This window comes from Pagrus major, chromosome 11 (genome assembly GCF_040436345.1).
Source record: "Pagrus major chromosome 11, Pma_NU_1.0".
Taxonomy (NCBI): domain Eukaryota; kingdom Metazoa; phylum Chordata; class Actinopteri; order Spariformes; family Sparidae; genus Pagrus; species Pagrus major.
The window spans coordinates 6,623,229-6,641,932 of NC_133225.1; the positions used below are offsets into that span (position 1 = coordinate 6,623,229).

An 18,704-nucleotide genomic window follows, 5' to 3' on the forward strand; every position below is an offset into this window, starting at 1 on the left:
CAGCTGTGGAATGTTGGCTTCAATTGTTTCGAGCTTCTGCTGCTGTCACAGGCATGACACTGGTATGCTAGCCAGCCTCTTTTATTCTTTTATAAAAGGTCAAAGCCGTAGGCAGCTATTTTTCGCAATGGATATTTTACTCTTCAGGGCTCTGACGCCACGAGTGTGCGATTGTGTGCTTCTGCAGCTTATCTCCAAGAGCTGCCAGAGCTGCATCAAAATGACACACCAGCTCTGTAATTATAGGGCTCGGTGGTGTTTAACTTTTTCCTCTCTGTTTGTTTTATGCGCTGCTATTCTCTTTGATTGCTTTGTTGCTGCACGGAGCAGAGATGTTGCCACAGCGCCGGTGGCTCCCATTGACCTTAAGGTCAATCTGGCAGCAGGTTCTGAGTTTTGACAGGGGCAGCCAACTGTGGAGAGAGGAGCACGCCTTCGGGCGCTCAATGTGTTCCGTCAATGTTTGTTAGTCAAATAAACTGCATAGTATCACCCCTTTGTCTTTTATTAACAGGGTGAACCAATGACAAATTTAGTTTGAGCCAAGAAGCTGTGACAGTCAATGTATCCTGCCTCTTTACATCATAAAGTCCTAGCAACAATGCTAAAAGGCTTACCATCAACTGCTGTCATTGCACATTATCCCTCTTCCCAATAACATGTACACGCTTACAGTACACACACACAAACACACACAAAGCTTCAGAGAGAACAGTTACAGTTGCCTGTCTCTGGGATTGATGATATCGACAAAGTGTAAGCGATGGACGTTTGCAGCTGTGCAGTTTTTCACCTCATGAAGCAGGAAGGGGTCACAAGTTCATGAAAAACCTCATTACAGGGATGAGTCAAGCATGTATGTGGTGCGAGACTGGCCTGTAGTACTGCAGGAGGTGAATGAAACAATTAGTTTCTGCTGCGTGAGAGCTGCAAAACACACATTTCCCTCTTTTGTAAAGATAGCCTGCAGAAGTGCCACGATCGGTGACTCTCGGGGACTTTTCTTTTTTCACACAGTAGCCCAGAAAATGATTTTTTAGTTGCATCAGTGAGTAATACGCCCTACTTTATATGATGTTGTTACATCATACTAGAAATATTACATACTTTTTTTTTCTCTGAAACCCAGTTTTTTTAGGGGATTACATAACTGTGAATTTTGAAACACGGACCTAATGTTCATCTACATTGTCTTCGGGTTGTCTTGGTGGTAGAACAGAGTAAAACAGAGAGTGCATGTCATGTACTGCATGTGGCTGCCTCCATTCTGCGTTTTCACATCTCTCCCTGCTATTGAATTGTGTCTGTGATCTCTGTATAATACATCACAGACACTGTGAAGAGACAAAATGGACAAAATATAGTAGAGAGATCGACTTATTTTTCGCTACATTTTGCAAGCTGATTGTCTATAAGTGGTGTTCAACCTATTGATATTCCAAATGGCACAGTAGGACAGATCATTTCTACTTTATTGACCAACTTATTTTTTGGGAGTTTTCACCAACCGTATAATAGTCACCATTTAAGTTCCTGTTTTGATTGAAATATAGCGATAGATTTGCCCATTATTGCTCCTATGGTGTCTTTGTATCTTTCTAAGTAACAAGAAGTTGTAGTACAGAAATACTAAACTAGGTCTGAGGTGGTGTCGACCAGAGAGCAATGACAAATCGATTGTTACACTTTAAAATATGTGGTTCAGTATATAGATAGCAGTAATCTGTATCTGTAAACATTATAAACTGTTCGAACATTAGAAGCCACTGAGCAAATGTCCTAGCTGATATTATCAAGAGAAACTACTTAAAGAATTGGTAACTGATTTTGTAGAAATGTTTACTTTTTTATTTCAGCTTCAAAAGCCTCAAGAGTTTTCTTCCACAGCAGTGCCAGCAATCCTCAATCTAAACTGGTCCCACATCCTCAGATAATGTTAGTGTTTGATTTTCCATTCTTTTACAGTCTGACTCTCATGTGTAAAGTTTAAATGTACATTGTGAATATCTTCATGTGTGCATTTTTAAATGTAGCTGTCCAATTTCACACGGATCCAAAGAAACAGTCGGTTAAATCGAATTTCCAGAAAATCTGCAAACAAGAATGTGTATTTCTAAATGAAACACATTCATTCCATGTAGGCCGTGACGGAAATATGATTGTTTCATGTATTCATTTTGAGGGCGGTTACAGTCTCATCATTGCTCCGCTCAGATCTGATGTTTTCGCAAACAATTTTTTCGTCTTTCAAGCGGAAGCTCGAGTGATGTCTAAAGGAGACCTATTATGCTTTTCCGTTTTTTCTTTAACTTTGCTATTTTATTTAGGTTCATGTGCATGTAAAAGATCTTAAAAGTTAAAAAGGCCAAAGTCCAGCCCAACGGTAGCTCCTCTCTTCAACGCCTCGTCAGTAGTCCCGCCTTAAATTCCGTGACTTTGTGACATCACACTATGCCAGCATTTCACGCATTTGCATAATTGATGTCTAGTGTCTAGTTTGGCATGTTGAAATTAATTTATCACAGCTGCTCTGTTGCTGTTAGCGGTGCTGGCTCAGGCATGTGTGAGCTGACCAATCAGAGCAGACCGGGTATTCAGGAGGGCAGACCTTAAAGAGACAGGAGCTAAAACAGAGTGTTTCAGACAGAGGGGGAATACAGAGTTGAATCACTGGACAGTATGAGAAAACTGAGCATTAAAGCATGTAAACCTATTAAAGCAGTAACCCAAAATAAAATGATGAACCTGAAAATGAGCACACTATGTCTCCTTTTAAGTCACATGCTCCTTGTAATTCATAATTTGTTGGGCACCTCTCAACCTCAACCATTTTTATTTTTGTATTTTTTTTTTCATATTTCAACATTTTTGCACAAATTTCCGACACACACCTTCCATTTATTTTTTTAATGTACTCTTGAAAATGGAAAATGGAATGAAAAAGCACTCAAACATAGGTGTAGCTGTGAGAGCTGGTCCTGTAAATGCACCTGGCCAATGGACCATAAAAAGTAAATCAGGACACAAGAATTCATATTAATTAAATAAAAGCAACACTTCTCAAAAGACAGAATGCAAATGCAGCTCCATGTAAGACCATGATATAATTAGTTGTGATAATACAATGCACAGTGGTAGTATTTCAGGACAAATGTTATACAGGGCACCCATAAAACATTTATTCTAACTAATGTGGCGTGGGTGAAAACATTGCTGAAATATTCACTTGTTAAATGCGAGGGTTGTCGTGCAACTATCACTTGAAGGAGCAAAAAACTGAATCAGATATGCAGATATAAGAAAGAAAAGTTCCCAGTATGTGTATAATGCACTTTATCTGCAAAGGGAAAGATAGCTCAAAACAGCTAGAGGTCTCGCCATGTTCCACAGAGACATTGTTTAATCATATTTAATGTGCCTTATCTCCAACTATTTTAGGAACAGAATTGATACCCTCAATTGCATGACTGCACTGACGCTGACGGATTGTTCAATGTGACTATTGTGCCTGATTGTGCCGAGACAAGATGACTAAAAGTGGAGGGAAGATTAGTGAATGCTTAAGTGTTGACTGGGAATTCTTCCATGGTCATTGTGTAAGTGCTGAAATAGACAGATGCAAATGGACAGTCGAGAGCTTTGTATGAATAAGGAGCAGGGAAAAGTTGAGCGGAAAATATCCAGGGTCTTAGATGAGTCTGAAAAGATGCAGAACTTCTCTCTCTTTAGGGGTTTTCCCCAAGCTTGCTTAAAAAAAAAAAAAAAAAAAAAAATCCCCCCACCCTCGTGGTTTGAAATGCAAAGTTAACAGTTTTACTCAGCCCCCCCAAGGCCTGTATAGTCTCTCCTAATCTTTTTTAATGTGTCAAAAGGCTTTCTTGAGAGTCTCTGTGAAATTTCACACTTAAGTTGTTTGCAAAGTCAGTCTGAATTACAGTGTAGAGTGAGGGTTAACTTTTCTGAAGGCGTTAGGGAAAACTTTTTTAAAACTGCCTATGTTTTGTTTGTGTATGGAGGGGGTGTTAGAGTCAACAGCACAGTATGCGTTCAGGCTGATGCTATATATTAGGTCGGATTTTTAGATTTCAAGCTGTGCCTGACACCGGCAGGTCAGATAATACAAGAAGACTGAATCATTCATTATGTAATCTAATTGTAGATGTGCATGTTAAAGAGGCTTGTCATCATTTAGTGAAACTGCATGAAAATACACTGCAAACTGCAAAGTACTGTGTTTTGATTTAAACACACAAATTCAAAATGATCTTTTATTAACTTTCAGTGGAATTTTATAAATGATCGTAGTATTGGTTTACGATAGTATGATGTCAAATTACAAATTATGAACAAAATTAGATCCCAAGCAGTGCAAAAAAATTTGATCTACAAAACCAAACAGGGGAAATGGGTTATTGCATTGAACTTGGATTTGATTATCTCACATGTAATTTTTCATACTGCACCTTATCCATACTGTTATATACTGCATTATGGAAAAACATGGTATATTTTAGTCATTACAACATACCAAGTTATTATTTAATACCTCTCCGCACTCCAAGTCCGTTTTTTTTTTCATCGGAAATTGCCACAAGTTTAAAAATAAATACAACCTCCATCATTTATTTTTTTCAGAGCAGGTTCGATTTTCTGTGTTTGTTCTCATCCCTTCCTTATGATTTGTGTGTGGTGAGCTTGTGTGTCCCTACTCCCTACCTAGACGTACTCCCAGTTGCAGTTCAGGCCTCCTTTTAATCCGTGGTTCCGGTATAACTCACAGCATATCAAACTGGACCACTGACATCCTGAAATACACCTGGAGGCGATCAGGATAATTCCACAGCTGAAACTCTCACTCTGTAGAGAATAATGTCATAATAACATGAAAAGGATCTTGTCAAAGCTGTGCGATTCTCATCTCATAACAAGAACAAATATTTGTTGTCATGTTGGCAGCAATAAACTGCCATAATACAGTGATAATGGAATAATTTTTTTACAAATAATGTAATATTGATTTGACCAGATCACCCCACTTCTAGTTAAGTGTTAAGTGTCACGACAGAGTGAATGCAGTAAAATAACTCTTCAAAATGCTGCATGAATAATACATTAAACTAAGATAAATAAATCTGGCTTTACATTATACTACGAGAAAATAACGTCTCATCAATCCTAACTCAGGCACTATAATGTAAACCTTTTTTTTTTTTTACCCAATTGGCTCAAAATAAATACTCTTGTTGAATGTGGTCACTGGTGGAAGGTACAAAGTGATGGCAGCTTAACAGCCAAATAAACATCTTACTCCTAAGAAAGTGACATTATCATTTCGTATTGTTCGTCTCCTACCTCTCGATCTCTTCTCTTAGTAATCATGATTATATCTCAGAACACACTCATTAACGCTGATAGGTCAAAGGCATGCAGCAACCAAAACGATAGCCAAGTTAATATGAAAATCCTTCCCACTGCACAGAAATTTGGTTCAGATTGTACCCATTTGATTAGTTTCATCACCCTCAGAAAAGGGGTGAATCCATTCTCTTAATGTAATTTGTGGAAAATGTACCATGACAGTGTAATTATTTTGAGGGGGCCAATTTGCATTTCCAGTGCTCTGCTAACTAAATGCTACTGTAGGTTCTAAGGCCTTCAAGATAAATTAATAATCTAGAGTATTTAAAACCCATGAAACATTTAAATTAAGTAATTTCACTTCCTAAAGGGCATACTGGAGATGTTGCCATACATATGCAGACAGACACACTTTTTAAATAAACATCAGCACTAATCACTGAGACAGAAATCAGAGTGAGAGCAGAAAATATTTTCTGGAGCTTTTAATGGTTCCTCAGGGGCTTCCCTCTGACTTAGATTAGATGGGATTTAGACAAAGTTGACGCATGCACCTCTTTTACCAAAACTTGGAATTCTTTTTTATCTCAGAACATTATTGGGATCACATACTACATTTTACTGTATACTTTTCCACTGGTAGTATTACAACACACAAGCTTTTATTTAATTTAAGCAAGGAATTACAAAGGAGTGCAGCAGTGCAGCAAAACATCTATTTGGGGCATTGCTGTGCAGCAGGCTTTGATCAGCTTTTAAAGGAAATCGATTGGAATTGTTGCTCTGCCCCAATTTGGAAGACATCTCATCAAACTGAGTTGCAAAGGGTCTAAGGACTACAAGTGTTCATTTTTGCTCCCCTAGTGCTGCAAATTTAGTAATTGACTCTGATTTTTGTCTTCAGGCAATAACCTAATAAGGCCATCCAAGGTTAATGATAGACCCTTTTTAGACTGGCTGAACGTCTGACACCGATATGTAGTGGTAGTGAAAAACAATTATTACTTACATGAGAGACACTCTGGGCAGAAGCCTCTGACATCTGAGAGAAACGTTGTTATTCTGTGTGTTATTCACTGCTATATTTTGTCAGTGCATCCAATGCCACAGTAGTTCAGACGCCGAGGATCCCAGCACTGTGTTGTGTTGCTGCTATGCAGACGTTTCTTCCCAGGAACACCAGCACCACAAATCTTAGTGATTTAACATCTTTCCCATCCAAACAGCTGGAGTCAGCACAAGTGTCATGTGCCATTGCCAATCTGCTGTCATGGCGTCCTCTGCCAAACAATTTATCGCTTCCCCTCCTGCTTTATTAGCCATAGATTATGGGTGGTCGTGGACAGTCTAGAGCCTCTGCTGTCGAGGTAGCCTTGTAATTGACTCTGGGGAGGCATGGCGGATAATCATCTGAGCGTAAACCACAGCATCAGTAAAAAGCTGTTAAATACAACAGTTTCATTTCCACCATTCAGCAGGATTTCATTTATTTTTGTTTTCAGTTTGACCTGTTACTGTTACATGCTAGTTACAATGTGTTTTAGCCATGCTAGCAGCACGTCTGTCATGCAGTCTATGACTTTCGTCCTGCCTGAACTATCTCAACTACTATTCAATGGATTTCCATTACCTTTTTTTACACACAGTCATGGTCCCCAGATGATCAATCCTACATTTTGGTAAACCCCTTCCTGTAGCGCCACCAGCAGGTCAAAGTTTTCACTTATCCTGTTAAATATCACAACATCTACAGAATGGACTGGCACAAAATTTGGTAGAGATGTTCATGGTTTCCAGATGATGAATCCTAATAACTTGAGTGATCCTGACTTTTTTGGATGGATTGCCATGAAATTTGCTGAACACAGTCAAGCTCCACACAGGATACATTTTAATAACCTTGGTGATCCCCTGATTTTTTGGGTTTACAAATACTTGCAACATTAATGGCATTCGCATGAGCCTGTAATTTATGTTTATTGCTAACTAGCTCATGTTTGGATGCTATACATGCCAACTAAGATGGTGAACATGGTGAATCATGAAACATACATGTTAGAATTGTCAATGTGAGCATGTTAATGTTAGGATTATTAAATTGAATGTTTTCTTCTGTTTTACAGAACTCTGGATCCTCGGCAGCCTCCACCCCCAGTGCTCCAGTGACTGGTTACAAGCGTATGGTCATTCCAACCCAGCCACCTCTGACTGCTACCAAGAGGTCTACGCCCAAACCTCAGGCTCCTGGGGGAGTCTCATCTATCCCCCCTTCCTCTGCCAGCCCAGCAGCCAAGCCTCAAAGCCACACAGCTCCTCAGCCTGTCCCAGCTTCCTACGCTACAGCCTCAACCCCAAGCCAGCCCACCTTCAATGTCCAGGTGAGGTCGGCCCAGCCTGGCCCCCAGCATCAAGTCCCAGGTGGGCCCCATTATGGCCAGCAGCCTATTCGCAGCCCTGCACAGGTGCAGTACATGCCTGCCCAGCCCAAAGGTCCTGACTTTGCATACGGACCACCACAGCCTGGCTTCTCCCCGATGTCTCATGGTGCATATCAAGAACAGCACCATCCAGGAGTACCCCAAGGCTTAATCTCCAGGAGACCTGAGCCAATTCCTGCCCAAGCATACCAACCTCCAGGCCCAAAGAAGACCTACATCACAGATGTACCACCAAGCTTGACTCCCTACACCTCTGGACCAGCTGTTCCACCAAAGGTAAGAATGTTTTTCATCATACGTGCAACACATTTGATCAGTGGGCATAATTTTTAGTTATTATAAACAAAATTAAAAAGTTACAGTAATTGTCTGGCCATTTATCCATCCATCCATCTTTCCATCCATCCATCCATTGGGTTAAGCGTTAGTCTCCCAGCTACCTCTAGAGAATCCCAACCGTCCCCCGGCCAGCTGGGGTATTTAATCCCTCCAGTGCGTTCTAGGTTTGCCCTGGGGCTTCCTGCCATTTAGATATCCCTGGAATACCTCCACAGGGAAGAGTCTGGAAGGCATCCTGATTGGATGCTTCAACCACCTTGTGAAGAAGAAAGTGTAGCAGTCCATCGTCAAACCTCTCTGGGATATTTAAGACCCTCTATATCAAAGTCTGCGTCCAGACATCATGGGAGAAGAGCTCATTTTGGCTCCTTGTATCCAAAATTAATTCATTTTTGCCGCTAGTCAGTTTCTATGACAATAGTTAAGGGTTTGAAACTCCTCCATGTGCGTCAGTACCTTGCCCTCCATAGTAAACCATGGCCTCAGATGAAGTGCTGACCTCCATCCAATGAGCCCAGAAGGTCAGCAGATGTTTGGTTAAGTCATTCCTTGTCTTTGTGACATATTTTCGTTCATGGTATATAATATTTAATGAAATGAACATCTGTGTGTGTTAATGTGTGGGTGGTTGTGTGTACAACAGTGCAAGTGGGTGTACAAGATTGTGTGTGTGTGTCAGTATGGTGTTTACTTCCATGCACGTTTGGGTGTATAGGTGTGAGTGTACAGTACACATACATTTATGCAGAATCAGATGGCGGTGCAATGGAGAGCTGCTTACCATCTCTCATTGAAATGCTCAGAATAAACAGTTGTTTTAACCTTTATGAATTTTTGAAAGATCATCTCTGTTGGGGGGTTTACACCATCTGATTTCATTTGTCTCATCTCATATTCATGTGTATATATCTACCCACGCATTGTTAACCTAAGATTATTGCTTTATGGTGATATTTATTTTTTTCTTTAATTTTTAAGTTAAAAAGTTTAAGTTGAAAATCTAAAGGTAAAACCATGATTACTTGTGTGTGTGTGTGTGTGTGTGTGTGTGTGTGTGTGTGTGTATGCGTGCGTGCGTGTGTACGTGTTGTCATGGGAAAAATGTGTTTCTGGACACACCTATTGGCATGGGAACGAACACAGTGTGGTTTTGAGTACTTTCCAAGGTGTTATGTTCAGGACAGATTTCTGTCAACACAGTAGCTTCACAAGCGTTCAAGATGCAACCACCAAAACATTACAGGTGTGTTGTTGAGATCAAAATGAAGGCCACCTTTATCTGATATCAAGGAACCATTGTTTAAAAAATTACACAGAATTTTAAGGTGTGAATCTGTCACACTTATTGCAAAGTTAATTTGTGCTGAGAAGAGAAGAGAAAGAAAAAGGGAGTACAAAAAGATTGATAGGTGTAGCAACAGTAACTACGGAGGCAGGCTTCAGCAGATGGTCAATTAGACACTTTCAATGCCTTGTGGACAAAGGCGATAAATGTTTTTTCATTTTAACTTTGATTTTAAACAAGGTTTAGATTCAAATTTTGTTCTTAAACAGTGTCCAAGTTACGGCTGTCACAAATCAGATTTGTACTACACAATTATCATGACCAAACAAATCCAGGATCACAACATTATCATGATATCTATGTGACATTTGAAAAACAGGAATGCTCTCTGTCAAGTCTATCTTTAACTTTGTTAACTGTGTCTCCTGTCTCTTTTTTGGCAAATAAATGACATTCAAAATACAAGTACGGGGATGTGGAGAGAGAGTCTCTAACCATAACTGTAAAACAGCGAACAGTTACTGTACACTTAATGAACAGTGAAAAGACAACCAGATGAACCGATAAAGAAAAGATCCACAAGGCCTCATTTCTGCTCTGCATTATCTATACAATATGATCATATGTTGTGATATTATCAACATGATATCAGTGTTTCATTTCTTAAATATCACAGTTGTCGTCACTACTGGTATATTGCAAACACCCCTAGTCCAATGTGTACCGTGTCAGTCACACAAAGGAATATAATTCTAACTACACACAAACAACACATTTATAATAAGATTGAAAAGCATTACATTTACTCTTGCTGACAGTGGTAAGAGTCTGTCATAGGCCCAGCCTCAACCCTTCAAAAGCATGCAAGATGTTGGACCTTTTTATAGAACTGTACACGACTGAAAAGAATTACAAAATAGTGCTATCCCTTAGAACAGGGTATTCAATGCCACAGAGACAGCTATTCTAATCTCAATATATCCAGCCGTCGACAATCTCTGGAAAGTGAAAGGCCCTTGAGTTTTGTTTAATTCAAGGATTTTATGCTGGTTCAAAATACAAACTGGGCCTCCCAGCCTCTGGGAATTGCTCATCAAGGACTGTATTTTACTAAATACAAATTAGCTTCAACATTGCAGAGAGTATCTTAAAAATAAGTCTAATTATATTTGTTCAGAACAAAAGTCTACATTTTGCTTGAAAAGCTCGCTTTGGTCCCAGTATGATGCATTATTAAAAAACAAAAGGTGGCGTTTAATAGATTTGTGAGCCTCTCTTTGATTTCAGATAAAAGCAAATCACTAATTTTACAGATATAGCGTTTGCTGTATATATTTGTCTCTCTTTCCCAAGGATATACTGTAGCAGGATAATGGGCTCTGTGTCTCCCTCCCCCCGTGCTTTATTTGAATGCTTTGAAACAAAATCGGGGAAACTTAATGCCCCATATGCACAAATTTAGCTTGATGATGTGCTATAAATGACTCTGTGGTGTCACATCATGTTTGACCCGACCCCCCACCCTAAAACTTTTGTATCCAAACCTTAGCTCTAATCAGATTTTTTTGTTTATTTGTGCCCAGTATAGCAGATCTTTCATGCCAAAATAAACCAGAGACACTATAAAAGCAAGATTAGACTGAAAGCAAAATCTGTCAACTCTGCCTTTTATGATCATCACTCTGCCTGACCCAATGTCATGACACGTTCATAACATTTCACAAATGGTGTTAAATCTACTTAAAAGAAGTGGGTTGTGCCTCTTTTAATCTGTTGTGTAAATAAACCAAAACATAGTCAATTAAAGGAACTATTTACATATTTGTCATAATTATCAAAAATTATCTCCACTCATTGAGAGTTAATGGTGATTTTATGTAATACCCGAGACTTTCTCAGTAGGGGGTCTGTGACTTTGATTGAGGACTTTATTCAAGAGATCATTTCACATAATTGAGGGTATTCATAGAAGGTCAGTGTCATTAGAAGTCCAAGATGAACTCCTCGGATGAAATGCTATAAATGCAATGATCTAGACTTGTTCTGATTAGCTTGGCTGCTCTGCCCCCCACCTAACCCCACCTCACCCCCTTCCACCCAGCACCCAATCCCCCAATACGTATCCTTACTCACACGTAAAGTGAAGGTGTAAAAACAGCTTCTCACATCAACAGGCTCCAAGGACGCTTAATTACCCAAATCCACGAGTGTTTGATCTCTATTGTAGTCCAAAAATTAACAGATTTCATGGCTGCCGGTTAACATACCAATTTCCACGAGTCTCTCCGTCTTTCCCGAAATTGGAGGAGAGCTAAGCTGGATGATGACTTGTGTTATTGCTGAGCTTGAGTGACGTTTGACAGGGGAGGATTATTTTGAACTGCTCAATCCCTGCAGCCAGTTAAAGCCCGCTTGAAGGTCAATGATGGTTTCAACTGTCAAACATGTTAAAATATCTGACGTTTCTCTGCCTTCTGGTCCTGGCCACTTTGCCTTTTGACCTGCATGAGAGCATTTGCATATGCTGCCATCAGGATGTGTCCAAAAGACCATCTTTGTGTGTGACCTGGAATTAACCTTTAATAGCAAATTTTCTTGACCGCCTAAAGAATGCAGTCAGCAATACTTGAACGTGAAAATCATTCAAATACACTGTTTTCATTCCTGATTTTTATTAAATCCAATTTACTTACATAAACACCAGATAATTTTTATGAAGGGTAGTTTAAAGGTGCAATATGTAAGAAATGGCCACTTCCCTACAAGGAGCAGCAAATCACCAGAGTAACCGTTAACTGCTGCTAACTGCAGCTGCTGTTAGCTAGTTAGCTCATTTAGCCGTGCATCTAGTGGTCCAGACTGGGAGCTCGTAGCGGCAGAAAGGTGTCATCGTAGCATCAAAACTGTTATTTCTTCATTTTGTTTATAATTTTAGTTAATTTTTGAATGTTTCCAACTAAAATTCCTACATATTGCACATTTAACATAACAGGATGGAAACTGCAATGTGTCTCTAACCAGGTTCTGACCACCAAGGAATAGAAACCTATATAAAATCCAAAAGAAAAAAATATTGAATAAAAATAAAGTCTGAAAACAAATAAAACAAAATACCCAATCAAATTAAACAAGACTTCACTACTTATGTCACATTAGCACCAAAAAAACCCAGCTGTGAGTCAAAAATTAAGGGTAGATTACAGGCTTTTAGTTTGACGACATGAAAGACTTTAATATGCAAGTACTGGGACCATGAGGGGGTAATTATAAGGATCTCTCACATGTAGTCATTCAAGTGCAGGAAATTTGAAGACGTGCAGTTCTTCATGTCAGTTATGAAGACATAATACAAGACTTAGGAAGTCGATATAACTGCATGTCTGCGGAGGATATTCCCCAGAGGTTGCGTGTAAATAGGGAATGAGGGGGAACCCAGCTAGACCCCTGGGGGACTCCAAAAATCAAAAGAATTGGCATTTATAATGAGTAATAATAATAATAATTGGTTTTGTTTTTCTACTACTCGAAAACTCAACGACTCATAATATGCAGGATGCATATCCTGCAGTGTCAGAATATCACAGTAAAAGGAGCCGTCCATGAGAGGTACTTATATTTTTGCCTGGAAAGGCGATCAGGTTGAAAATTTGCTGTGTTTACATCATACGTGATGCCTTCTCCTCAGGTGATTGACCCCAGCTGCCCTACATTCAAGAACTTTGAGCAGCTCTTAAAAAAGCAAGCTGAGTGAGTGCAGGGTTACCAGCCCTGCTGTCGCTTACCAGAGAGGATTCTTTGCTTGGTGCAGGGTTACCACGTGTAACTACAAAGTGAGAGCCCAGGGCTTCGATGAAATGAAGACATGTTATCTGCAGTCCTATGATCTTCTCTCTCTGTAGATGCACCTCGAAACAAATTACACTTTGTCCTACAACAAACAAACAAAATCTTTTTCTGAAACTATCTACTGATAGATAAGTAGTCCTTTATTTATTACTGTATAGCTGCTTTGAAGTAGCCCTTATTAAAAAGCAAAAAATGTGTTCAGATAAGCGATTGGTAAATACATTCACTATCTTTTTCTGACCCCTGATGCATTTTCATTTAATTCACAGCACCATCAAACCATTCCTTTGTGAGCTCCCCCACATAGTTTTGTGTTTTTCTGCCGTCTTATCTACAGAATTTCCCTCTGGCTACAGAAAAAAAGAAATAAATACTTCCTTAGAATCCTAAGGAATTCTAGCAATCTATTTTTACTGAGCCATACAGGGTTAACACAACATCAGAAAATGCAGCCTGAAATTTTCACTTTGAGAAAATTCTCATGTGTTTTCACATTTGTTTATTTGCTCTTCAAATGTCACTGTGTTTTAAGGATAAACTCAGAATTTCTATTTCTGTGTAGCAATTTCTGCCAAATGAACGTACAGTGGAGCTTTCAGAGAAATTTCACTGCTAAAATAAGCTTGTGTGTGTGTGTGTTGGTGTATGCACGCAATTTGGGTGAAAGTTGCCAGTAATGAACATGAAAATATAATTAGAACATATTCTGTGCAATTTCTCAGACAGTGATATTGACTTTACAACTCAGCTGAAAAATGTGCCATGATTTTAAAAAAGCACACCCACTCATATCTACAATAAGTATGATTACTCCAATTACACCTGTGAGCCGCTCTGCCCTTCCAACAATTTCTTAGTTTCTTCTCATATTGTTTGAGAAATAAAGATCACACAAAGAATCATGAAAAACAGGCACTTAACACAACGTTCATTGTAATTCAGACAAACAGCTTGAGTAAAGCAAATATCTTTGCATTAACATCACACGTGGATAATGAATAATATAGCCCAATACTTCCCAGTATTTCGTATTTAGTGTTAATGTGTTTATTTGTTACACAAACATCACTTCATGGGAAGTCCAAAGCATGATATGCTTGGAGTTCAAGTGTTTTAAAGGGACACTGGACAACTGTAGAGTTTATGTTCAGGGTTACTCATCAAACGACCTGTAAAGCAACATTATGTTACTTTTTTTACCTTAAAATAACAAATAACAAAATCACGTTGTTGGTACAGTGTCTTGTAACAGGGTGAATGGTGTCTTTGTCTCCGCCCCACTATCACTTGTGTCTGCACTATGTAACTTCAGTGAGAGGGTAGGATCACAACGTTACATACATGTTCACTGCAAACATACATAATACAGTTTTCAAGAAATAATATTGTTGATGTGTTTCTTGGCACTTTGAGTGCCACAGGAGTGAGTCCTAAAACACCAAAATAATTTTGCACTCCGGTTCATCTTAGGAATCATGGAGGAACCAGTAAAAACATTACATATACATGAGATGCTGTGATTTCTGAATTTCATGATAGCACCAGAGGCCCTTAATTAAAAAAATAATTAAAAGGTAACCCCCAAAATGTTTTCATCAACATCAGCATGTATCTTGACTTGCGATCTCTTTTAAAAATATCCCTTTTTCCATGTAGTGAATACCACAGCAGTGGGTCATTCAAGTTGACTCCTCTTGTAAACACAGAAAATATGACCCCTCTTGAAGGCACCATTTTCGATCCACATTATCATAGATATGTTTTTTACTCAAAGCAGCAACAGGCATCAGGTTGGGATGTGCATGACAATATGTTGTTGATGTTTTTAAACTAGGCTGTGAACTTTGTGAGGTTTCAAAATACGATAGGTTTGAGGCAGACTCTAGAAGGTGCATGGCTTTGGAGACGGAGGCTAAAAGGATATTTGTAACTTAATTCATGCACTTTGTCATTATGCATTTACAAAGTGGATACAGCTAATACTGCAAAGCCTCCTTGTAATAACTATACTGCTTATATTAATAATATTCTCGTAGTCATTTAAATATGAGTCCAGGCAGAGACCCCATCACATACCACAGAAAAAGCCTCTCGAGGCAGTTAAATCCTCTCACTTTCCCTCCTCATGTAAGTTTGGAATATTAAATCTATTGGCATGTATCAGTTGACTGACTTATAACTTGTAACCATGCAGCGCACATTCTTCTCAGCAGTCATTACACCTCCAATGCAGGTCAGACTGTGTGACAGGGATCAGTTGGATGCCTCTGGCATTGCGCATGTACAAGCTACTGTGTATAATTAGTGTTGTGCTACAACCATGTTATTCGATGGCATGGTGTTTGGTGGTGGTCCACGTGGGCTCTGGTTACTGAATGCTTCATAGTCTAAAGGTCGGTTCACTAGACCTGATCCTTGAGGTCAGTGATGCAAAGTGGCTCTCCTTATGTTTCGTTTTCTCATGCCAACACATCAGAAGGGTTCCTTCCAGTAGCTGCCTCCAGGCTTAAAACAGGGCTCTAACAAATCTCACATGCAAATTTAGCCATAAGCGACAACAGAAAATGAATTAGGCCCATTAAAGGTAACGAGGGCATTAGTAGCATTGATAAATATTGGGGACTATTGTGTTAAAGTGAGTAATAGTCAAAGTCTGGACCTTTTTGTGATATGCTTTGAATAATTAGTTAAAACTTATATTGTCACTTTTCAGATACATGTTGGGCATCAGAAAATACAAAAATGTCACAGTGGTATGTGAGTTATGGCTACATTTAAAGGGGAATGATAGAGAGGTTTTCATTCATAAAATGATCACTAATTAATTAAGCTTTTTACTTATTTACCAGCATTCATGACAAACTCATAGAGTAGATTACAGAAAATAGCACATCTAGTGTTAGCTAAATCAAACCAACAGCTGGAAAGTTAAAGGTACACTGTGGAGTTTTTGACCACTAGTAGTGCTGCAGAGTGATGTTTGTGTTTGTAACTCAAGACACATGTTCCTGATAATTGTTTCAGGCTTCTCTACCATGACCACATGACCACTCCTTTGCATTCTTTATGCTAGCATACTGGTATGGCTATCTGACACAACTAAATGGAACAGAGCCATTTATAGGTGTTAGCGATAACATTCAGCTGCTAAATGTGATAAATACATTTCTATTACTTTTTTTACATGACAAAAAACATAAGCGGTATGGCTGTTTATGTAATACCCCAAATCCGGTCTTGAATTGATTGGCTTGCAAAGTAATTGTCTGATGTAGTTGGTGTACAGTAGACTTTAAGGTTTTCTGGTGATGGTAAAATCTTCCCTGGAATTCAGTTTTCTCACCATAAATTAAATATCATTTTACTGATAAAATTCCTGAATAATGAAATTATGATTATTGTAATTTTATGATGCTATTCTTTAGTTTGTATTGTAGCCAACAGTAATTCCTCTTAAAACATCCTCTTAGAACAACAAGTTTATTTTGGGGAGTGTAGGACAAGTGCACACATGCCAAATAACCACAGACATTGTTCTCAGGAAAAGATCATCAGCCAAGGTTCCCTGGAAATACCAGGACAATCACTGTCATTCACTCCCAGTGTTTTTATATGAAATCACACACACAAATGCAGTTCTACTACTTTCCATCTAATATTAAACTGAACACAAAAAACAAACCAAAAGATTTCAACGTGTGGAGCTAAACCTCTAATTATCTACGAAAGCTTAGAAAGGGAATTGATTTGAAATCAAATGAAGACTAAGTCAGCTCTTTGATTGATCATTTTTGAACATTAACTTGTTGTTTTCGCTTAAAAATGAAAGGCTGTGTCGTCTTTGATGTTATGTTTTTTAAGTTAGTTTGTTGATTGGCCGGTTCAGTCGGTCAGAGGTAACCCTCAGTAGATCAGAAGTCTTTGTCACATAACAGTTCATAAATAATAGGCCCTGCCACCCTCCTCTCCTCTGGCCCCCTCCGAGACAAACAGCATGGCTGGTAAATAACTGGCCAGATCGATAACTGTCATTGCAGTTCAGTGAGCCCCGGCAATCTAAAATGTCTGAGCAGTTTGTTTATTTTCTTGTTGTCGAACTCTCCTTGCTGGCCTGTAGTGAAGACATGCAGACGTATCCTGCAGTACTGAGATTATTCTGCACCTTTACATGTATTTAATTAATGATACTGTGGGTTTACAATCGATCATCTGACTGAAAAGGAATTTAAATCAACTTAAATGAATGTAATTTATGTACAAGCTGTGTTAAACACAGTTGGTCAAGTATTTAAAGCTCTTTTTGTGATAGTGTGAAAATTGCAGGAGTTATTTAAAGAATTAATTTGAACAATGTAATTAAAAAGACGCACTGTTTGACTGTGTTAATGTACTGATCCAAGCCTTTTCCCTCCCTTTGCAATCTACATGAATGTATAAAGTTGTCCCAGATCAGTCGGACACCAGTCAGCCAAGCCACCTGCATAAACAGTGGCCCCTGCTGGCTTCTTGTGGACATGGTCTCCTGTCAGCACCTCTCTGCACATAAACAAGTTTTCTTTGTTTTTGGACTGCTGCTGACACCAGATTCCTCTCTGCCCTCTTCACATCCTCCTCTGTCCGCAGAAGGACTGTTATCCGCCCCTGGCTCTGAATCCATGAAACGTGTGCACTTTCGAAACATTTTTTCCCATCAAGGAAGCGTTCGTAAGTGGATCAGGCTTTGTGTATTGTTGGCTCCGGCATCTTAGCGGTAGTGTTTGGTCAACAGATATCCTTCAGGGTATCATTCAGTTAGACCATGTAGTCGTTTAGGTGGAGAGGAGAAGGACATATCTCGGTTTGCTTAGGAGGTAAAATTACACAGGAGACGGACAACACTGTATTACAAAAGGGAAGTGCAGGTTGCCAATACATCGATTTTGAAGACATAACCTGTATGAATCTTCATTATGTCCACCGCATGCGTTTAAATATGGAACCGATGCTACCACATGAGGAAACAGCAGGGAAACACTTTGAGCTCTCACCCAAACCAGGGAAACCTGCATCCTGTGTAATATGGTGTTTGCTACTCTCACAGGATTGTAATGGTGCACAAAGAGACGCCAAATAAGTTTTATCTCTGTCCCGACAATTTGTGCAGTCATTTGTTGTTGTTGTTTTTTTGTTTTTGTTTTTTTCAGATTGCTCGTGGCTCCCCTCTCTACACTCTCAGATTTTCAAATATCTGTTTGCAGGGGGATGTGTCAGTTCCGAACAGATGACCTAGTTTTTACACACGCACAATCTTACCAACATTGAAAGGCCCCTCTACATACATTACATGTCTGTGAACACTCTGAAATTCATCCCTTTATATGAATTCGGTGTACAGCAAAGATTTGAGTGGCTGTGGAGAATGTCAATTATGGCATTGGTTAATTTTTAATTATCGTCGG

At 39.1% G+C, this 18,704-nt stretch overlaps 1 protein-coding gene across 3 annotated transcripts in view; it reads left to right on the forward strand.

The window, feature by feature from the left end:
* Window positions 1–18,704, forward strand: part of lpp (LIM domain containing preferred translocation partner in lipoma) — a 155,679-nt gene that overhangs the window by 87,111 nt on the left and 49,864 nt on the right. For all 3 annotated transcript variants that reach the window (XM_073475942.1, XM_073475943.1, XM_073475944.1), the window contains one exon: window positions 7,482–8,072. In XM_073475942.1, coding sequence (XP_073332043.1) covers window positions 7,482–8,072 — 591 coding nt within the window. The remainder of the gene's footprint in view (window positions 1–7,481; window positions 8,073–18,704) is intronic.